Source organism: Physella acuta, unplaced genomic scaffold, assembly GCF_028476545.2.
Source record: "Physella acuta isolate Inbredline_101_S28 unplaced genomic scaffold, ASM2847654v3 ptg001584l, whole genome shotgun sequence".
Lineage (NCBI taxonomy): Eukaryota > Metazoa > Mollusca > Gastropoda > Physidae > Physella > Physella acuta.
Window position 1 is genome coordinate 173,091 of NW_026733098.1, and position 23,730 is coordinate 196,820.

At 40.2% G+C, this 23,730-nt stretch overlaps 1 protein-coding gene across 1 annotated transcript; it reads left to right on the plus strand.

Moving 5' to 3' along the window:
• Positions 1-9,900: 9,900 nt before the first annotated feature.
• On the plus strand, positions 9,901-23,528 carry LOC131929018 (sulfoquinovosidase-like). The gene is made up of 10 exons (XM_059285210.1): positions 9,901-10,062; positions 11,279-11,457; positions 15,563-15,704; positions 16,664-16,761; positions 17,147-17,270; positions 17,912-18,124; positions 19,070-19,312; positions 20,216-20,312; positions 21,387-21,565; positions 22,861-23,528. Exons 1-10 carry the CDS (start codon positions 10,032-10,034, stop codon positions 23,073-23,075), a joined length of 1,521 nt encoding a protein of 506 aa, XP_059141193.1. The 5' UTR covers positions 9,901-10,031; the 3' UTR covers positions 23,076-23,528.
• The last annotated feature ends 202 nt before the right edge of the window (positions 23,529-23,730 follow it).

A 23,730-nucleotide genomic window follows, 5' to 3' on the forward strand; every position in this document is an offset into this window, starting at 1 on the left:
CGACATAGTCCCTACTGAACCACCCCACCGTTATAACTGAACCATCCCACCCCACCAAAATCTTTACAACTGAACCATCCCACCACTCTACTCACCATCCCTAACGATGCCCACAACCACCAAGCTGAATCAACCCCCCCCCCACAAATAAACTCCTCCCCCCGATTTTTACTAAACCACCCCTCCCCATCGTTACTGCTCAGTTATCCCGCCCCCCCGCCCCTCTACTCACCTTTACTGACCCAGCCCCATCCACCACCGTCTCTACTGATTTTCAACCCCATCTTCACACTGAACTAGCCATCACACAAATGAGCCCCACCCACCTCTCCCCATTTCACACTTAACCAGCCCTCACCATCATACTGAACCAGAGTTTCTTCCAGGCATCTCTTCGGGGGGGCGAAAATTATTACCGCCCCCCCCCCCCCCGAACGAAATGAAAATTATATAATTTATATAGAAAATATATACTTTTCACAGTGTCCGCCCCCCCCGAAGAAAGTTTACCGCCCCCCCCCCCCCGAAGATTTCAAGTGTTTCTGGAAGAAACACTGTACTGAACTATACCCCCCCCTTCCCCCATCACATTGAATTCACATAGAATATCAGCTCGCCTGAACTGATACAAGTCTATCAGAAAACAAGCTCTTTTTTTTCTTAGATAGAATATCAACCCCCCTCCGCCCCCCTTCCCTGAAGTGAAACAAGTCAATCACAAACTGTTTTTTTGCTGACATCAGCATGCTGCGTGTCACCAGTACTTGTCAGGTTTAATTAATTTGTAATTTTTTTTAAAAGTCGGACATTTGTGTGAAAGACAAACTTGTGAAATCGATACCTTTTCACGTGGGTAACGCTTTTAAAAATGACTGACTAGATAAATCAATACACTCTAAGGCAGTCATCACTAGAGAAATCACATGCTTGATCAATCACTGCATTTCATCGTTGATAAAAGTACTTGCAAGAAGTGCCCAGACAACGACAGCAGTCAGTAAATTAAAAGGCAGGTCTATGGTATGACAAAAAGAACACTGTTAGCGGTCACTGGTCATGTCTGTCTTCCTGTATGGATGTGAGGTGAGGACCGTCAACGCCGACCTGCAGAGAAGAATCCAGGCCCTGGAAATGAGAGGTCTACCCACTCTAGGGATTATTGTCAAATCTGGAACATAAAGATGGTATGGACATGTCACAAGAACCAACGGCCAATCCAAAACAACAATGCAAGGCACCGTGCCAGGAGGGAGATGAAGTGGAAGGTAAGGACGGCATTGGATGCAAGACATCAAAGTCTGGACTGGGCTACCCGTAGCAGAACTACGCAGGGCAGCAGAACATTGAGAAATGTTGCAGATAGTTATGAAAAAAATCAACTGTGGTGGTCTTAACAATCCTGATATTGGGAAGATTGAATGATTGATTTATTGATTGATGTATGGAAAGGTGGATGGGTGGATGGGTGGATGTATGGATGGGTGGATGGAATGATGGACTGATGGATTGATGGATTGATGGATTGATGGATTGATGGATTGACGGATTGACGGATTGATGGATTGATGGATTGATGGATTGACGGATTGATGGATTGATGGATCGATGGATCGATGGATTGATGGATTGGTGGATTGATGGATTGATGGATTGATGGATTGATGGATTGATGGATTGATGGATTGATGGATTGATTGATTGATTGATTGATTAATCGTTGACAGAAAAAAAAATTGCTCGTCGTCAAAAAGTAAGATAGGATGAAGCAATTTCATTAATCAATGCTGATTCTCAAGCGTACATTGGAAACTCATTCCGTAAAAGCCATCATTTTGATAAACATCTTTTATGTTTGCCATGGTTTACCTCCCCTGGTCATCTATTACACGGTTACCTCCCTTGTCGCCAAATTATTCCATTATAAACTGCAGATCGTTGATGTGGCGTGTTTGTACTACACAGTGGGTGGATTGTAAAGATTTAATCTGTGTCGTGTAGGGATGTACTACACAGTGGGTAGATTGTAAAGATTTAATCTGTGTCGTGTAGGGATGAACTACACAGTGGGTGGATTGTAAACATTCAATCTAGGTCGTGTAGGGATGGCAGCACCAAGAGAAAAGGCAGCGCCATGCGAAGAGAGTTTAAACTGTCTTCTAAACCCCCTACCCCTCCCCTTACCACCCCCCCTACCCCACCGCAGTCTGGAACTGACGTTGATAAAGTCGTAGAAAGTGGGTAGCTGTTTTAAAAAATGTGAGACTTTTATTTAGTTTTTTTCACAAGATTATTTTTTTAATAACCCACTATGTTCTTGACAGAATTAGGTAGATGTTGATTAGAGAAAGTGTGAGGAAGGGGGGGGGGCACGAGGAGGGGAGGGGCATGAACGTCAATTTAATGTCGTCGACGCTTGGTCGATTAGTGAAGAACAGCATCAAGGAAAAAGAGGGTGGGGGGGGGGGATATTGGCTTAAATCGGGTGTGGTCATTTATTGACATTATACACTGATTAACCGAATAAAATCTTATTTGGTATCAGTACTTCGCTCAAAGCCCTACCCTAACACTAATGCTACATTCACCCTAGTCCTAATGCTACATTCACCCTAGTCCTAATGCTACATTCACCCTAGTTCTAAGGCTACATTCACCCTAGTCCTATTGCTACAATCACCCTAGTCCTATTGCTACATTCACCCTAGTCCTAATGCTACATTCACCCTAGTCCTAATGCTACATTCACCCTAGTTCTAAGGCTACATTCACCCTAGTCCTATTGCTACAATCACCCTAGTCCTATTGCTACATTCACCCTAGTCCTAATGCTACATTCACCCTAGTCCTATTGCTACATTCACCCTAGTCCTAATGCTACATTCACCCTAGTCCTAATGCTACATTCACCCTAGTTCTAAGGCTACATTCACCCTAGTCCTATTGCTACAATCACCCTAGTCCTATTGCTACATTCACCCTAGTCCTAATGCTACATTCACCCTAGTCCTAATGCTACATTCATCATAGTACTAAGGCTACATTCACCCTAGTCCTAATGCTACATTCACCCTAGTCCTAATACTACATTCACCCTAGTCCTAAAGCTACATTTACCCTAGTCCTAATGCTACATTCACCCTAGCCCTAATGCTACATTCACCCTAGTCCTAATGCTACATTCACCCTAGTCCTAATGCTACATTTACCCTAACCATAATGCTACATTCACCCTAACCCTTATGCTACATTCACCCTAGTCCTAATGCTACATTCACCCTAGTCCTAATGCTACATTCACCCTAGTCCTAATGCTACATTCACCCTAGTCCTAATGCTACATTCACCCTAGTCCTAATGCTACATTCACCCTAGTCCTAATGCTACATTCACCCTAGTCCTAATGCTACATTCACCCTAGTCCTAATGCCTTTAATGACTGGGGTTCTGAACTCGAGACATTTAGATTAAGCAAGCATACGCTCTCCCTCCCGACCACACCGTCCCTGCTTTGCTATTGTTTGCGACCAATACTTTGCTTTACAAGCATGTGTCAGCGACCAATACTTTTCTCTCGAAGCACATGTCTGTGAACATACTTTATGTCAGCTATGGTCTAGACCAGGGGTCTCCAAACTTTTCAGTTCGAGGGCCGCATTAACTATCAAATTTCAGTTCCGGGGCCAGTTACTTCCAGGCATGTATTTGATTTTTCTGGCCAAAGTTCCTCAGCTATCACCAACAAAGGATTTTTCTTGGAAAAAAATATCTCAGCGGGCCGGATGAGAAGACTTTGCGGGCCGCATGCGGCCCGCGGGCCGTAGTTTGGAGACCCATGGTCTAGACTCTAAACGATGCATTTGTTTTATTTACTACAAAAATGTCACTCTATACTTGGCAACAAATGTTAATGGGCATCAACGAGTGGACGAAAAGCCTTCCAACATTCTTTTTATCGTTGACATGGCTACATCGTGTATTTGTCAATTTTTCTTTTATAGCGGCCGTAAAAAAAATGTAAAAAAAAAAACAACCTAAGATTGAAAAAAAACATTTTTAATTTATTATTTATATATTCAATGATCTAAAAGATGCAAATTTAGAGAACTTGAAAATAACTTTGTGTTCTTTCATTAATATTCATAAGGCCTAAGTTATAAACCTGAGTTGCACTTTCTTAAGGCAAGCATTGATTGGCTGTACACAAACTCCGATATCGATCTTCTAAAAACCCGACGTTGTAGTACTTCGTACTCGACACTTTGACGATAAAATTTAAAAGTAATTCATATTTTTTACCACATTGCCTAGTTATGCAATATTTATTTACTTTTTCATTTACCAAATAAAAACAACCGAATTTTTATTTTTTTTATATTTTTTTATTCCCGAACATACTAAAAACCTAACATCCAATTTTTAGGCTGACAAATACCAGAAGGTCAGTTTTTTTATATAACCGTTTTCATTTTAATAACATCGTACATGGTTTTAAAATAATTAATGGGCCTTTCGGCTATTTTCGAGACTATGCTCGTTGGTGTCCATGTAAATTATGCTTGTGTTGTGAAGTTGTCACAATTTGCTCTTAGTTTAGCTAAACTTATTCAGTGCAATCTTAAACAAATACAGTAAAATGTAATACTAAACATATACAGTACAATGTAATACTAAACATATACAGTACAATGTTCTACTAAACATATTCAGTACAATGTTAAGCTAAACAAATATAGTACAATCTTAAACTAAACTAATACAGTACAATGTTAAACTAAATATCCAATCTTATACTAAACATACACAGTACAACGTTTTTACTAAACATATGCAGTGCAATGTTAAACACACTACAGTGTTGAACTAGATACAGTGTAGTTGTCCTTCAGGCCTATTAGTTACAGATAGCAAGCCGATAAAGTAGGACAAAGATATCTTGTAGAATTTTGATTAAAACACAGATCTGATTACGACACGGAACGAACACAGGTAGACCGGCATTGTACCAACATGCTCAGGTAAATCTATTTTAGTTAGATCAATCTTCTTTTTGAGTTTATACTACATATTCACTTACATAATACTTTCGGTTATACGACATATCCATGTATAAGATACATCCATTCACACGACACATTCATTTACACGACACACTCGCTTATCCGACACAATGGTAAACAATTACTTAGACGACACATATAGCTATCCTACATTATTTTTTTTAATCCGTATCTTTTGATATTTCTCTCTCCATTACTTAGCATTTTGACCTTTGCACGATTGGGATATTGTATTAAAAAATAAACCTTCACACTGCACTATTCCTGAGCTCAGATAAATACTTATATTTTTTCATAATCTTAAAAGTTTCCCTTTCAAACATGACGGTCTATGGGGCAAGTGAAGTAGAGTTCACTTGTTTCTGTTACCTCGGCATATGAAGAGATAGTGTGGTCAGCACTATGCCCAGCCGCCTTTACTTTCCCGAACGTGAGTTAGGTACCCATCAGAGTTGGGTGGACTCATGGACGGTCTACTGACTTGAACCCGGATTCGAACTCGAGACTTACGGTTTAGCAGTCCAGCTCTCTACCGCTAGACCACTCCGTCCCATCTTCTTTCATAAATATACAATAAATACTCCCACTTTTGATATACTGAGCAGAGGCGTTGTTTAATAATGTCGCTGGTTATATACTAAGGTGTTAGAGTTCGCTCCCCTGCATCCAACGCTAAAAGAACAAATAACTTTACTGAGAGCTGGTGGGGAACGACAAAATTAAAGCAATTCTAAGTCAATTTCAGTATCGATTAAGGCTTATAAAATATGAGAAAATCTAATTAATCGGGCCCGCGGGTTTTAATGACACGAGGGATTATCTGTCTCGGACTATGGGTCGTAAATGGCAGAGTGGCTTCCCCTGAAAAAGATTCTTCAACCGTTGCCCATGGTTACCTCATCAAAAATGGATTAAATCAAAATTGATGGTGTTTTCTTCCAGGTGCTTGTGTAATCTTTACAATCTTAGAAAGCTTTAGAATCGTCTGCCCTTTGTACAATCTGGCTATGCTAAGAGTTTACTAACTTCGTTTATATATATATATATATATATATATATATATATATATATATATATATATATATATATATATATATATATATATATATATATATATTTATATATTACAGATTATTCCCAGCCACTTTCACCATTCTCCTGGTCTATTGGCTAGTTTACTTTCACGTGGATGCCAGTCTGCCGTTTAGTATTTCTGATAAAGGTCAAGGCTTCACTGTGTCCATCGATGACCTACAGGTGAGAAATGTTCCGACTTCTGGTGGTCGATACGGTATTTGAAGTAGAGTTAACCTAGTAGTGTTCGTAGTATTTTCATAGTTTATGTGTTTTGTCTCTTGCAATGCCACCTTTATTTTCCCAACTCAGGACAGGTACACAATTAAGCTGTATAGACTCATAAAAGTTCTCACGCAAGCAGGGCAGGAAAATTTCTTGGTGGGCTCCTAATGAAAAATTTCCGGTTGGCCCCAAGGAAAAATTCTCGGTGGGCCCCCAAGAAAAAAAAATCCGCTGGGTACATAGAAAGGGTGCTGTAATAGTCGATGGAACACGATACTTGTGAGCTAGAAACCGTATACTCTACCACCTGACCAATACCTTACTTGATTTGCAATAGATAAACAACCATCCTGTATTGAGTAAACTCTACATTACACCTAAATGGGATGGCGTGGTCGTATGGTAGTGTACACGACTGCTGACCCGAAGTCTTGGGTTCGGATAGACACACTACTGAACAAGTGTCCAATAGAAAGCCAAGTTGGAAATAGAATTACTTGTTACTTTTTCACTATACGTAAAATAAACTCTGGATTATTATTCTTCTTTTTCTTCTTCTTCGTTTTTAATTTTTAGTGTTGGAAGGGATCGAGCCTTATCTGCCAGCGGGTTTGAACTCGAGACTTATTCGAATATATCAACCATCACAATTAAGGATACGTGTCAACTGGTTATGCGCCATTGTGGCCATTGACTCCGATGTCAGCCTTTTTTTGGATTTGCTTCCATAGCCTTTGTCCAACCAAGAACAAACTACAAGGCAGCAGTTGTTTGATTTTGGAGTTGTCTGAGTTGTCTCTCCTAGCATAGTGGCTGTCTCCAGCTAACGAGACTCATCTGCCCGAGGGTTCGAACTCAAGACTTTTCGGTTTAGCAACCATGAGCTTTACCGACTCGACATTAAGTAATTAAGTAAAAGATGTGACGTAACTTCCAAGTCACGTGATGATCCCCAGGTATTGCAGCACTTACCTGACTCCCCGATCCTGTATGTTGGGACCGGAGTGACCCAGCTGCCGGAGGATTCTGGGAACTTTTTTATCCAAGACTACGTCACATCGAGAATACCCCTTGTCGATTACCTCATTTCCTGTGGGCAGACAAACTGCAGTGTGCTACTTAGTCGGGGAGAGACTTTTGTAAGTTAGTGTTTGGCTTTTGACTTAGTCGGGGGGGGGGGGGGGGGAGACTTGTTTAAGATTGTGTTTCGCTTTTGACTTAGTCGGGGATGGGGGACTTTTGTAAGTTAGTGTTTGCCTTTTGACTTAGTCGGGGGGGGGGGGGAGACTTTTGTAAGTTAGTGTTTGCCTTTTGACTTAGTCGGGGGGGGGGGGGAGACTTTTGTAAGTTAGTGTTTGGCTTTTGACTTAGTCGAGGTGGGGGAGGAAGTGGGGGAACGACTTATATAAGTTAGTGGTGGACTTTTGACTTAGTCGGGGAGGGGGAAGGGGGGAGAAGTGTGTAAGTTAGTTTGGAAGACACTTTTGTAAGTTTGTCAGTGGGAGACTTTGGTGAAAGTTAGTGGTCGACTTTTGACTTAGTGGGGACTTATGTAATTTAGTGCTCAACCTTAAGTGACACCAAAGCTGTTTTAAATTATTTTTATTCCCCACCCATTATCGTCATATGTCGTGGAAAAATGGGGTTAAAATACAAAAAGTTCATTTAGAAAGAACAGCAGATACATAAACAAAAAAACACATAATTTAGCTTAGGGCGGAACATTGATTGAGGGGAGAGGGAAGAAGGGTCTTCGTCTGTTGTGTTAAGGAAAAAGTTTAGACCTTTAAGTCGTGTGTGAAATGGTTATAGTCAAATGGGGGTCATCCATAAGTGACGGCACGCTTTTTTGACGATTTTTACCTCCTACCACACACATCGTTACAAAAAGCCAGATTTCCCCCCCCCCCCCCCTAAAATGACGTCACACCTCAGCAGTTGAATTTTTCTTAAAAACATCGATATTTTTCCAACATCTTGTCTGAACTCTGTCAAATTAGAGTATTTTAATCAATTCCTATTACAATTTATAAAAAAAAAACGTTTTCTAACTTTTTTTTTTTTATAATGCAAAAGTGTAACGTCACACCATCTGAGCCACACCCCTCCCCTCGCCCTCATCACACACCGACATAAAATTACGGACCCCCCCCCCCCCCTCCCCCCCTACGAGTGTGACGTCATTTATGGACGACCCCTAAGCTGTTTTAATTGAGTCGATGTCTATGAACTCTATCCTCCAGGCTGTATTGAGCTTCCGCTCCGAACTTGGACAACCACTAGTCGTCAGCGTACAAGACTCGAGCTCCGATTTCGACCGAGTTTGGTTCCGAGTTTACGCGGAAGTTGACGAGGAAGTCTACGGCGGCGGCGAACAGTATTCGTATTTCAACCTACGTCACAGGGAGGGCGATGGCGAAAACGTTTTCCCGATGTGGGTCAGGGAGCAAGGTACGTTTTGTTTATGTAAGGACACGGCACACATTAGATGTCAGAAAGTGAATTGTACTGTAAAGGCTTGCTGGCAATTTTTCCTTCAGAGTTTTCAATATTTTAGAAATAAAAAAAAAATGTGTATAAAATACTTCAGAAGAAGGGTAAAGTGTCTCTTTCAGTGAGCTTTCCACGAAAGCATTTCTACCGCACCCTCGACCATGTCAACACCCCCCCCCCTCTCCGCAATAAAATATTTAGAATACAATTCAAACCCATGGGCAGACGAGGCTCGATAGCGTAGGACAGTTGTCTCCCAAAGAGAGACAACTGCAAAATGAAACAATTGCTGCCTGTGGTTTGTTCTTGGTTGGACAAAGCTATGGAAGCAAATCCAAAAAGAAAAGACAGGCTGACATAGGAGTCAACTATGGCTTAAATATAGCTCATAGCAAGTTGACATGTAATACTTAAATTGTTTTGGAAGGAATTCCTCTTAAGATTTCATGAATCTCAATCTCACGAACTCTCTTAAGGGCTATATATTATAAGTGAGCTTTTAATAGTTTTAAATACAAAAATAAAGTAACATAAAAAAAGTCTACGAAAACAAAGTAATAAAAACCGAGGCTACAAAAACAAAATAATTAAAAACAGAAGCCCAAAAGAAACGAAAAAAAAACTTATAAATAAGTTTAACAAAAACAAATTTAAAAAGATGTAAATAGTTATAAACGAACCTAAATAACAAACTTAGATAACAAACTGGCGTATAGAAAGAGTTCACGTTAATTTGAAATGCTCTTCGTGACTAGTTCATTTCTTCACAAACCAATCTACATTACCCTATAGACGTTCCCAGGCAACTAAAAAACAAATCCTATTTTATTTTTACAAAACGAAGTAACATTGAGTAGGTCAACAGCTAACTGTAATGAAAACTTCTTCATGTGTAAATAAGGTAAATAGGTGGTATTAGTACTGGATGACACGATTTTAAAAGTCATAAAGTTTTTCGGTTGAATAAAATGTCTTGAAAATTATTCAAATGTACATAATTTAATTATCAGGCCATTGATCTTGATGACCTTCGTTTTTTTCTGGCCAAGGTGTGGGAAGAAACAAAAGCACTCAACTTACTTTCGTGATGGACACTCTAGACAAGGCGGGGGGAGATTACCACACGAGTTACTTCCCCCAGCCCACGTACCTTTCCTCTCGGCGCTATTACCCTCCATTATAATGGATTGTCTTACTCCGTGTTTGACTTTAGGTAATGGATCTTTTTTTGTCATTACTCTTTAAATTAACCCACCTTTCTTTTCTGTATTACAAGCTTATATTTTGGTCTGAATGTTTGTGGGTTTATGGAGAAATCTTTATCTTAATTTATTTTCGATACAACGGAAAAATAATTATTTTTTCTTATGTGATAAGATACTGAATTAATTTAAAAAATTATTGAAATATTATATATTCAATAGCAATAAACGCCGTAACTAGATTATTTAGATTTAGTGAGGGTTCGCAGCTACCGATTCATCATTTGTGTTATGAGTATTTTAGTGGGGCCTATACTGTAGTGCCAATCACTCTAGGTCCCATACTAATGTATTACTATAGGCCCCATGCAATTGTATGACTATAGGTCCCATGCTTATGTATGACTATATATCTCATGCTAATGTATGACAATAGATTCCATGCTAATGTATGACTATAGGTCCCATCCTATAGTATCACTTTAAGTCACATTCTATTGTATCACTGATGGTCCCATGCTAATGTATGATGATAGGTCCCAAACCATAGTATCACTGTAGGTCTCTTGCTAAAGTATCACTGTAGGTCCTTTGCTAAAGTATCACTGTAGGTCCCAAACCATAGTATCACTGTAGGTAAGTAGCACTGTAGGTCCCATGCTGTAACATCACTGGTAGGTCCCTTGATAAAGTATCACTGTAAGGTCTTTTACTAAAGTATCACTGTAGGTCTCTTACTAAAGTATCACTGTAAGTCTCTTACTAAAGTATCACTGTAGGTCTCTTACTAAAGTATCACTGTAAGTCTCTTACTAAAGTATCACTGTAGGTCTCTTACTAAAGTATCACTGTAGGTTTCTTACTAAAGTATCACTGTAGGTCTCTTACTAAAGTATCACTGTATGGTCTCTTACTAAAGTATCACTGTAGGTCTCTTACTAAAGTATCACTGTAGGTTTCTTACTAAAGTATCACTGTAGGTCTCTTACTAAAGTATCACTGTAGGTCTCTTACTAAAGTATCACTGTAGGTCTCTTACTAAAGTATCACTGTAGGTCTCTTACTAAAGTATCACTGTAGGTCTCTTACTAAAGTATCACTGTAGGTCTCTTACTAAAGTATCACTGTAGGTCTATTGCTAAAGTATCACTGTCAAGTGAACACTTGGTCTGACTGAAGACACAGACCGCTGGCACTAAATTCTGCCCGACATATTGTCTGTCACAGGAGTTCCCGTTTCCACGAGATTTTTTATCCTGGGGAAGACCGGAAGTCTCTATTTCAACAAGGCCGGCTCCCTGCTCGACGCCGTCACGGAACTGACGTCATTCCTGGGTCGTATGCCGGAACTTCCGGAATGGCTGCTGGGCGGGGCGGTGTTGGGTGTTCAAGGCGGGACTGATACGGTGAGTGTAGGTAGTAGACTATGGGGGGGGGGGGGGGGGGGGGGTTGGGTGTTCAAGGCGGGACTGATACGGTGAGTGTAGGTAGTAGACTATGGGGGGGGGGGGGGGGGTTGGGTGTTCAAGGCGGGGACTGATACGGTGAGTGTAGGTAGTAGACTATGGGGGGGGGGGGGGGGGGGGGGGGGTTGGGTGTTCAAGGCGGGACTGATACGGTGAGTGTAGGTAGTAGACTATGGGGGGGGGGGGGTTGGGTGTTCAAGGCGGGACTGATACGGTGAGTGTAGGTAGTAGACTATGGGGGGGGGGGGTTGGGTGTTCAAGGCGGGACTGATACGGTGAGTGTAGTGTAGGTAGTAGACTATGGGGGGGGGGGGGGGGGGGGGGTTGGGTGTTCAAGGCGGGACTGATACGGTGAGTGTAGGTAGTAGACTATGGGGGGGGGTTGGGTGTTCAAGGCGGGACTGATACGGTGAGTGTAGGTAGTAGACTATGGGGGGGGGTTGGGTGTTCAAGGCGGGACTGATACGGTGAGTGTAGGTAGCAGATTATGGGGGGGGGGGGCGATAGGGGTGGGGCGGTGGGGCGGTATTGGGTGGTCAAGGCGGGACTGATACGGTGAGTGGTGGATAGGTAGTAGATTATGGGGGGGGGGGGGGGGGGCTATAGGGGTGGGGGTGGGGCGGTGTTGATTGTTCAAGGCGGGACTGATACGGTGAGTGGAGGTAGTAGATTATGGGGGGGGGGGCGATAGAGGTGGGGTTGGGGCGATGTTTGGTGTTCAAGGCGGGACTGATACGGTGAGTGGAGTGTAGGTAGTAGATTATGGGGGGGGGAACGATAGGGGTGGGGGGGCGGTGGGGGGGTGGGGGGCGGTGTTGATTGTTCAAGGTGGGACTGATACGGTGAGTGTAGGAAGTAGACTATGGGGGTATGACTATGGGAAGGGGGCGGTGTTGGATGTGTGAGAGGATTGTGTATGCGTGATATATGACTGATTTTATCAGTGTAGTAGCCTTTCGGGGGTAGTGGTGGGTGTTGCGATGTGGGACAAATATGATTAGTGTAGTGGTCTTTGGAAGGGGGGGGGGTGGTAGGTAGTGATGGATGGTTTTTGCGATGTTGGGTGTTTAAAATGGGATGAGGTGTGCCCTGATGTGGCTGAGTGAGGTATGTAACGTGGGACTTATAATGTGTAAATCGTTAACACGTCTACATTATGTTCTACCAACAATGCCTTTATTGGTCAGTTGTTGTGTGGTGTATTGCTCATTTTTTGTCAGTAGTTTCTCTAACCAAGCCATTCGCTATGCGTCCCCATATTCCAAATTCTGCATGTTGTATTCAGACTTAGACAAAGTCATACAGAACCTCAAACAAGATGGCGTCCGTGTCTTGGCCTACCCCAAACATCTCCTTTGTCTTTTGAACTAAATTTAAATTACCATCATAAATTCTATATCTATTTTCTGACCATTCATTTAAATCATATCAACTAGCGGGAAATAATTACTGCGCATGTTTCACAATGACAATGTTGATTATTTATTTTTCAAAAACCCAGAGCTATTTTTATTCGACCATTATTGGCCTTAATTAAATGCCCTTGGTATAGATCTCATTTAAAGACTTTAAATTGGCATTATCTGAAAAGACGAAAATCAAAAGTGACATTTAAAGAGCTTCCTCAAATTGAATTAAAATTAAATGACAGATATTTTTTTCCATTCTCTATTAGAACAACTAATCAACTCGTTGATTTAAAAACAAAAGAAACAAAAGAAACGGTCAAATTTAAAATGGGATAATTGGAGAAAAAAAACATTCGATTTTAGAATGACGTTGGTCGGTAATTTTTAGTTCAATCTATGGAGTATTTTATTTTAATTCGTAGGATTTCAATACTTTTTAAATTAATTTCACGTTATTTTAAAAGACAGGAAAACCATAATGTAACTTCAATTAAAGGTTCCGAAAACCGTTAAATCATGACGTCATCGCCGTTAGCTTAAACGGACATGCTATCAGTGCGTCGTTGGATAAAGAAAACAAAACAACCGCTTTTTAAGTCGACAACAAATAAACAACTGTCTGGAAAGTCCAGGTCTGCTGAGGGCACAACGTCCATTTAATTTTTTCTAACGATGAAAAAACTCGGGCGAACAATGGAACATTTTTGTTATTTTTATTTACATGGGAGGCTACTCGGTTGAAATTTACTTATATATTTCTATAAAGAAAATGTTGAAGTCCTTAAAAACAGTAGAACTCACTTAATTAATCTTATATAAAATCATTTTCATTTCTGAGTAGTTTTTTAGCAATTTAGTTAATATTATTAATTAATAGTGTTTCTTTCAAGCATCTCTTCGAATTAGGGGTGACAGGGGAGGGGGGGTTGTGTCCATATATATATATATGTATATATATATATATATATATATATATATATATATATATATATATATATATATACTTAAACTAGTGCATTTCTATCCCCCTCCCCGGATGTTTCAAGTGCACCCCCCCCCCCTCACAAATAAACGAAACCCTGAATACTAATTAGTAATTTACCTATAATTATAGGGTAGTTTCACCTAGCTTTAATTGCTGGTGCTGTATTTAACACGTACAGCCGCATACATAACCAGGCTTTCATTAAATGGTACTCGATTGATGACCCATCTTTAATACCCGACTCGTGTTCTTTACAAGCTGTTACTTAATGCACTACGTCCATTGGTGGGTTCGTGGCAACTCTTGGAACTCGATTTTGGAGCTTTCTAGATACCTTCTTCTTCAATGACAATGCAATAATATCATTTTTTTTAAATTTAATTGAAAACTGATCAAACGGTTTCGGAACTCATGGGAGATAACAAGATTAAATACTAGCGACTACTCGATCAGCTGAACGTCGTATGTAAACTTTTCGTCACGGTTGGCTGATTTTTCGTTGTCATTAGCTAACCAAGGGCAGATAACTGTCTTTTTTTTTAGAGATGGCAAGCTGCTGGTCAGGTTTTAAGGCTAATATTTTTAGTCGTAGCCAATGTTGTGTCAACCTCTCTTCGAACAAATGACTAAAAAGTGGGAAAACAAAAATAAAAAATCCTTTGAGATAACAAGTTTTTAAATTCACTGTGATTAAGAAAATAAAAGAAACATGTTTACTTAGGTAAAAGCTTTAGTCGTTAAAAATGTAAGTTCCCACGAGAACCAAGGTTTTATTTTAAAAAGTCTGTTTATTTTATTGTTTTATTTTCAGTGAATTTGAAAGCTTGTACTTGTACGGTTTTTTATTTGTATTTTTACATAGTCCTCCAGTCTCGGCCACCAAAATAAAAATAAAAACTAAAATATTATCTAATATAACGATTTTTACTCAAAACACGCAAATGTCAATGTAAAAAAAAATATTGCTAATGTTGCAAGCAAATTAAAAACATTGGACAACAAAGGGTGCATGTCAGGTGTGTGGTGAAACTGCGCAGATGATGTCCAGGTGCATGTCAGGTGTGTGTTGAATCTGTGCAGGTGATGTCCAGGTGCATGTCAGGTGTGTGTTGATACTGTGCAGGTGATATCCAGGTGCATGTCAGGTGTGTTGATACTGTGCAGGTGATGTCCAGGTGCATGTCAGGTGTGTGTTGAATCTGTGCAGGTGATGTCCAGGTGCATGTCAGGTGTGTGTTGAATCTGTGCAGATGATGTCCAGGTGCATGTCATGTGTGTGTTGAATCTGTGCAGGTGATGTCCAGGTGCATGTCAGGTGTGTGTTGAATCTGTGCAGGTGATGTCCAGGTGCATTTCAGGTGTGTGTTGAATATGTGCAGGTGATGTCCAGGTGCATGTCAGGTGTGTTTTGATACTGTTCAGGTGATATCCAGGTGCATGTCAGGTGTGTGTTGATACTGTGCAGGTGATGTCCAGGAGGTGATGTCCAGGTGCATGTCAGGTGTGTGTTGAATCTGTGCAGGTGATGTCCAGGTGCATGTCAGGTGTGTGTTGAATATGTGCAGATGATGTCCAGGTGCATGTCAGGTGTGTGTTGAATATGTGCAGATGATGTCCAGGTGCATGTCAGGTGTGTGTTGAATCTGTGCAGATGCTGTCCAGGTACCGACAAGCCAAGGCGTTCGACATCCCTGTGGCTGGAATCTGGATCCAAGACTGGTCAGGCAAGGTGGACATGGAGTTTGGTCAGAGGGTCAACTGGGACTGGAGATGGGATCCACGCTGGTACCCTGGTGAGTTGTGTCTATGTCTAGTCAGTTGTTGTGTGGGTGATTGTGATCTGTGTTGTGTGGGTGTATTGGTCAGTTGTTGTATGGGTGTATTGGTCAGTTGTTATGTGGGTGTATTGGTCAGTTGTTATGTGGGTGTATTGGTCAAGTGTTATGTGGGTGTATTGGTCAGTTGTTATGTAGGTGTATTGGTCAGTTGTTATGTGGGTGTATTGGTCAGTTGTTGTGTAGGTGTCTTGGTCAGTTGTTTTATGGGTGTCTTGGTCAATTGTTGTGTGGGTGTATTGGTCAGTTGTTGTGTAGGTGTATTGGTCAGTTGTTGTGTGGGTGTCTTGGTCAGTTGTTGTGTAGGTGTCTTGGTCAATTGTTGTGTAGGTGTCTTGGTCAGTTGTTGTGTGGGTGTGGTGGTCAGTTGTTGTGTGGGTGTATTGGTCAGTTGTGTAGGTTTATTGGTCAGTTGTTGTGTAGGTGTCTTAGTCAGTTGTTGTGTAGGTGTATTGGTCAGTTGTTGTGTGGGTTTATTGGTCAGTTGTTGTGTAGGTGTCTTAGTCAGTTGTTGTGTAGGTGTCTTGGTCAATTGTTGTGTAGGTGTCTTAGTCAGTTGTTGTGTAGGTGTCTTGGTCAATTGTTGTGTAGATGTCTTGGTCAGTTGTTGTGTAGGTGTATTGGTCAGTTGTTGTGTGGGTGTATTGGTCAGTTGTGTAGGTTTATTGGTCAGTTGTTGTGTAGGTGTCTTAGTCAGTTGTTGTGTAGGTGTCTTGGTCAATTGTTGTGTAGGTGTCTTGGTCAGTTGTTGTGTAGGTGTCTTGGTCAGTTGTTGTGTAGGTGTATTGGTCAGTTGTTTTGTAGGTGTATTGGTCAGTTGTTTTGTAGGTGTATTGCTCATTTTTTTGTCAGTAGTTTAGCTAACCAAGCCAGTAGCTATGCGTCCCTATATTCCAAATTCTGCCTGTTGTATTCAGACTTAGACAAAGTCATAAAGAATCTCAAACAAGATGGCGTCCGTGTCTTGGCCTATATCAATCCTTACCTGAGGCAAAATGGCGACATGTTTAAAGAGGTAAGAACCAAGACCTAATATTGGATGCTCTTACCTAGATGTAAGCTCTATGGCCTTGTAAAAGACCTTCTCAATATAAATTATTTGATATTATAAAGAACCTACTAACAAGGATGTAAAAAAAAATAAAGTTATTAAAACCTTTACACAATATTGACGTGAAATTAAAAAATCCATCTTAAAATTAAATAAAGATATATACTTTTACCAGTAAAACACCCCCCCCTCGAAAATATCAAGTGTCCCCCGGAGAAAAAAGTCTGGTTGAAAGACTGATTGCTTATCTGTGATTGTTATAGCCAAACTTTCTTAATAGAAGTGAATATTTATCACTTTATCTCTTTAACCCGTGCATAATGGCGTGAGCTATTTGTCTCCACCCCAGGCTGAAGCGCTAGGGTACCTGGTGAGGAACGGGACGGGTGACGTGTACCTGCAGAGGTCAGTGACTCTGATGTTCGGGTCGGTGGACTTGACCAACCCATCCGCTTACAGCTGGTACAAAAACAGTGGGTGACATCATTACAGCCTTCGTTAGTTTAATTTTTTTTTTTTTATTTTTTTTTTATTTTTTTTTATTTTATTTTTTTTTTATTTTTATTTTATTTTTTTTAATATTTTTTTTATTTTTTTTTTTATTTTAATTTTTTTTATTTTTAAATTTTTTTTTTTAATGTTATCTTTTTATTTTTATTTTTATTTTTTTTTTTTTTTTTTATTTTTATTCTTTTTTTTTTATTTATTCTTTTTAAACTTAAATTTATATGTAGACAATTTTAGAGGACACCTATTGTAATTCAAAACTCAAATGTGTAGACCTACTGAGCAAAAGATTGTATTAAATTCCCAAGTACAATAAGACATACACAATGTGCCCCCAAACTAAGCCAAATCCGGGTGTTTTGAGTAAAGTATGACTGTGTAGAACACCACCCAACACATTTCCAACACCCCTATAATATTTACATTTTTTACATGGTATCCAACTTAGTTTTCACACCCTACCCTATGATGTACTTTAACTTTCAACGTATATTTTCGCTCCCCGCCATATATACTATATACATAGTAAGCCTAGCATTTTACTTAATTTTGCTACCACACTCCATACAGATAGACATTCACTTATCAACTCATTTACTTTCTACAGTAATCAAGACAAATCTGATTGGCCTTGGAATGGGCGGATGGATGGCCGATTTCGGCGAGTACCTACCCGTGGACGCAGTTCTGCACGATGGCCGATCTGGACTGGAGGGCCACAATGAGTGGCCCGTTCTTTGGGCCAAACTGAACAGAGAAGCGCTGGAGGAGACGGGGCAGTTAGGGGAAATTGTTTTCTTTACCCGAGCGGGATTTTCCGGTACACGAGTGCTTAAAATAGATTTAATTGAAAGAAATTGGTTGGTTTTTTTTTTTAAACCCGAGTGGGATTTTCCGGTACACAAGTACTAAAAATCGATTAGGGTTTTATTTTAGTCATCTTAAAGTACGTTAATAGTTGCTTGATTAATAAGGATATTTAGCCCTACGTTTTTAAGCTTTTGGATTTTTTAATTTATATAAGGACAAGTTGATTTATTAGACGATAAATGCGATATACTGTCCATAGTTGCCTTCATGAGGGGGGGGGGGGGGTGGTAAGCTCCGGAAGAAAACTTTTATTTGAATACTTGACAAGGAACAATTATTTCTCTAGAGCTTTCTTATGGTGCGTCACCGGAAAAGAATGTAATGGTGGAATCCTGGTAGCTATGACAACAGCGGATTTCTTGAAAAAATTAACTAATTCGTAGGAATATTTTTTTAAATAAATAAGCTCGTTGAAAGATCTCTTACTTATTGCAGCAGCATTCAAATCATCAGCGAACATTGTAAAGAGTTTAGTAAAGTGAACATTAAGACAAAATATACTATGAACACAACGGGTCCAGTGTCTCTTCCAGGAGACCCCCCCCCCCTTTGAAGAGAGTCTACGCCCCCCCCCCCGTATGAAATGGAAGTTATATAGAAAATATATACTTTTAACAGTGTCCTCCCCCCCCCCCCCACCGGAACTTTTAATCCGCCCCACGCCACCCCCCGAAAATTTCAAGTCCCCTATCCCCCCCCCCTCTTTCCCAGAGAAAAAAAGTCACTGAACGGGTCTTATGTGGTAATGAGTTGGAATATTATTATTATGGGCGATAGAAGCAATTCGATTCGAAAATATGTTTGATATAAAATAAAACAGATCAAAGTCGTGTTCCGTGGTTATTAAAAAACCAAAAAATCTTCCTCTCCCCCCCCCCCGTGTTTTTCCCTGCAGGCACCAGCAAGTTCACCACACTGGTCTGGAACGGGGACCAGAACGTGGACTTCTCCCCCGCCGACGGGGTCCGCTCCAGCGTGTACGGCACCCTGAGCCTGGCCGTGAGCGGGGTGGGGCTGTCCCACTTCGACATAGGGGGGTACACGACCCTGGCTGACCTTGGCTTGACCCGGAGCGGGGAGCTGCTGCTCAGGTCAGCCGAGATGGCGGTGTTTACACCCGTGTTCAGGACACATGAGGGTAGGTTTAGACGTGTGAAGGTAGGTTTAGACACATGAGGGTAGGTTTAGACACGGGGAGGTAGGTTCAGACACACGGTGGTAGGTTGTGTTGATAGGAATGTTTTGGTCAGGTACGGACAGCCATTTAGTGCACATAAGCTAAGCTTTTGTCACATCAGCCAACTCATTAATGATGACGGTCTTTTTGTTTCATCGGACTTTCTTTCATCGCGCCTTTGTCTGACATTTATTGAAATGTGACATCAAAAAAATTAATTTTAATTTGTGGATTATATTTCAAACATAAAATCGTTTCAAAAGGCCATTCTATTCAAGTTTTTTTTTAATTGTATTGCTTGCAATAGGAAACCAACCTGGAGTAAAAAAAATAATTTAAGAATAGATGCACATTTTTTTTTCAAATATTTGTTTTTTAAGATTTTCAGTAATCTAGGCCAGGTCACAAAAACTAATTGAAATGATAAAATGAACTAAATGCATCGAAATTTTAAATAAAATTTAAAAAATAGCTTACATCAGGGTTGGTGTAAATATTTATTATTACATTACAACAGGGTTGGTGTAAATATATATTTTTACATTGCTTACATCAGGGTTGGTGTAAATATTTATTATTACATTACAACAGGGTTGGTGTAAATATATATTTTTACATTGCTTTCATAAGTGTTGGTATAAATATTTATTATTACATTTCTTATATAAGGGTTGGTGCAAATCTTTATTATTACATTAGTTACATAAGGGTTGGTGTAAATATTTATCATTACATTGCTTACATCAGGGTTGGTGTAGATATTTATTATTACATTACTTACATAAGGGTTGGTGTGGTTATTTATTTTTACATCGCTTACATCAGGGTTGGTGTAATTATATATTATTACATTGCTTACACCAGGAAACCAACCCAAAGCAAACGCTCAGTGGTACAACAACAACACCATCTCCTCGTTTGCCAGATTGGCCAAACAATTTGCTTTATTGGCAGACTACAGGTAAATGAATAATTCATTGCTGGCAATACTCCTTGTTTTTGTGCTGGCTTTATGGCAGACATTTTACATCAATTGGTTCTGTTTTATTTCTTTCTAGTGATTTGTTTTAGAGTAATTTCCCTTGGTTAGTTTTACAGTGTCTGCTTGTGATATACTGGATTTACCACCACCGATATTTATAGACATGTTTTCAAACGGAAAACCTTCAATATTTATAGATGTATATCTTGGTTAGGGTTGGCGTGGTCGAGCGTTAGAACTTACGAATGCTATGCCTCTGTATTATGAGATCATTGAAACAGATGAACTCTACTTCACCTGTCTTTTATGTGCGCTGAGTACGAACAGGAAATGAAGATCATGATTTCTTGGTTCTGTCTGATTTGAAACAGCGTAGTTCTGGCGCCATGGTTTGATGTTTCTCTTAATGATTCCTGGTTCTTGTGCTTCGAGATTTGAAGGCTACTGATTTTAAAAATACAGATTTTTAAACTTACACTAATAAGCTATTCTTCTAGCGAGTATATTTTAAAGGATTGGCTGTGAAAACATTTTACGCACTGTAATCCTTAAAAAAATGTAAATACTGACTTCGTGGAGAATTGGTTCGTGAACGTCATGTTTATGCTAAGCAGAGTTTCTTCCAGGCAAAGCATTAGTTCAGCCCCTCCCCCCGAACGAAATGGAATGTATATAGATTTATACAGAAAATATGTACTTTTACCAGTGTCATTTAAATATGTATGTATATATATATATATATATATATATATATATATATATATATATATATATATATATATATATATATATATATATGAATTAATTTCTTTGGGGTAGAAGGTGGGTAGACGTTCTTGCCCCCCCCCCCCCCCATTTTCCTGTACCCCAACTTCTCAGCATCACCTGTTCAGTTGTGTTTGATTGACGCGTTGTCTACAACATCACCTGCTCAGTAATGTTTAGTTGACTTATGTTGTCTACAACATCATCTGCCCTGTAATGTTTAGTTGACGCATGTTGTCTACACCATCACCTGCCTTGTAATGTTTGATTGACGCCTGTTGTGTGCAGAAAGTTTGTCGTACAGCAAGTCAGTCGGGCCGGCGTCCCCGCACAACTTCCGGTCAGTGTCGTGTACGAAGGCTCCCCCTCCCCGTACAGCCAGTTCCTGTTTGGGTCGGACCTGCTTGTCGCCCCTGTCTGTCAGGAGAACGTCCAGGACCTGTGGGTCTCGCTGCCTGTGAGTCGAGGTAGGTCTTTTAGGTCTGTGTAGGTCTTTGTAGGTCTTTTAGGTTTTTGTAGGTCTTTGTAGGTCTTTGTAGGTCTTTGTAGGTCTTTGTAGGTCTTTGTAGGTCTATGTAGGTCTTTGTAGGTCATTTAGGTCTTTGAAGGTCTTTGTGTCATCCCATTGTAGGTTCCAATCACATTTCTCCCTATAACGACGTGCGCTCTTCACATTTCTCCATATAACGACGTGTCACATTTCACCCTATAACGACGTGTCACATTTCACACTATAACGACGTTACCTAATCACATTTCTCCCCATAACGACGTGTTTCTTCACATTTCTCCCTATAACGACGTGTCACATTTCTCCCTATAACGACGTGTCAGATTTCTCCTATAACGACGTGTTTTCTTCAAATTTCTCCTATAACGACGTGTTTTCTTCAAATTTCTCACTATAACGACGTGTCCTAATTACATTTCTCCCTATAACGACGTGTCCTTCTCACATTTCTCCCTATAACGACGTGTCACATTTCTCCTTATAACGACGTGTCCTAATCACATTTCTCCCTATAACGACGTGTCCTAATCACATTTCTCCCTATAACGACGTGTACTCGTCACATTTCTCCCTATAACGACGTGTCACATTTCTCCCAATAACGACGTGCCCTTGTCTCATTTCTCCCTATAACGACGTGTCCTAATCACATTTCTCCCAATAACGACGTGCCCTTGTCACATTTCTCCCTATAACGACGTGTCCTAATCACATTTCTCCCAATAACGACGTGCCCTTGTCACATTTCTCCCTATAACGACGTGTCACATTTCTCCCTATAACGACGTGTCCTAATCACATTTCTCCCAATAACGACGTGACCTTGTCACATTTCTCCCTATAACGACGTGTCCTAATCACATTTCTCCCAATAACGACGTGCCCTTGTCACATTTCTCCCTATAACGACGTGTCACATTTCTCCCTATAACGACGTGCCCTTGTCACATTTCTCCCTATAACGACGTGTCCTAATCACATTTCTCCCTATAACGACGTGTCAAATTTCTCCCTATAACGACGTGTACTCATCACATTTCTCCCTATAACGACGTGTCACATTTCTCCCTATAACGACGTGTCACATTTCTCCCTATAACGACTTGTCATATTTCTCCCTATAACGACGTGTCCTCGTGTTCTCCCTATAACGACGTGTCCTAATCACATTTCTCCCTATAACGACGTGTCACATTTCTCCCTATAACGACGTGTCACATTTCACCTTATAACGACGCGTCCTCTCCCCAGGCTATGACTGGGTACATCTGTGGACACGGACGTCATACACAGGTGGGCAGACGATCCTTGTGCCTGTACCTCTGGGTCAACCGGCCGTCTTCTACCGGTCAGACTCGGCCTTCAGGCAGGTCTTTGATAGTCTGACCACAACGACACACACCAAGAGGTTGGCACCAGAACTTGGCTTCCTGCCGAGTCCAGGGCGGAAATGGCGTCACAGCTGACTGGCGGAGTTCTGGAGGATGACGATACACTTGGCTGAATGGTTGATGACGCGCCTGATCAAACTGACGTCATACATGGTGGATGGGCACGACTTCCAGAACCATTGAATCACCTGAACGTTGCTTTAAACGACTGTCATTGAAACTCTACTACTACTTGTTTATCAGTACCATTTTTTAATGTGTTGTGAACAATTTGAAAAAAAAAACAAATGTGTATAACAAGGTGAAAAGTATTCACTTTACTAAGGAGATTTTAACTGATAAGTTAGAAATGTAATACTATAGTAGTCTAGATCTTAATTTTAGATCTTCGAGTGGATAAAAATTGACATTAATTTTGAACTGTTGACTTGATTCAGTTGTATAAAAAGAAGTTATAAAATTTCATGAAAATAACTAATCCAAATATTTTATTTTAATGTGCGCCACATTTTTATTTGTATTGTTTTCGTTGTCGTTTCCAGCTATGGTATTACAACTACAAGAAAGTAAGTACAATAAAAAATTGACTTTATTTCTGTCGTTTTATTACTAAACCGTTAGCAGAACAGAATACAGTGTATTTTTTTATGCGTCTCAATATCGATATCAGGTTGTCAATTTACCTTAACTACGATACCAGTTGTTTTTTTAAAAAAAACGCAGGTTTCCG

Excerpts from the sequence above, each read along its gene's own strand:
- LOC131929018 (XM_059285210.1), top strand. The coding sequence starts at position 10,032 with ATGGATTGTCTTACTCCGTGTTTGACTTTAG. Across the intron at positions 11,458-15,562 it reads TTCAAGGCGGGACTGATACG|ATGCTGTCCAGGTACCGACA; the intron begins GTGAGTGTAGGT and ends GAATCTGTGCAG. Across the intron at positions 20,313-21,386 it reads GCTTTATTGGCAGACTACAG|AAAGTTTGTCGTACAGCAAG; the intron begins GTAAATGAATAA and ends TGTTGTGTGCAG.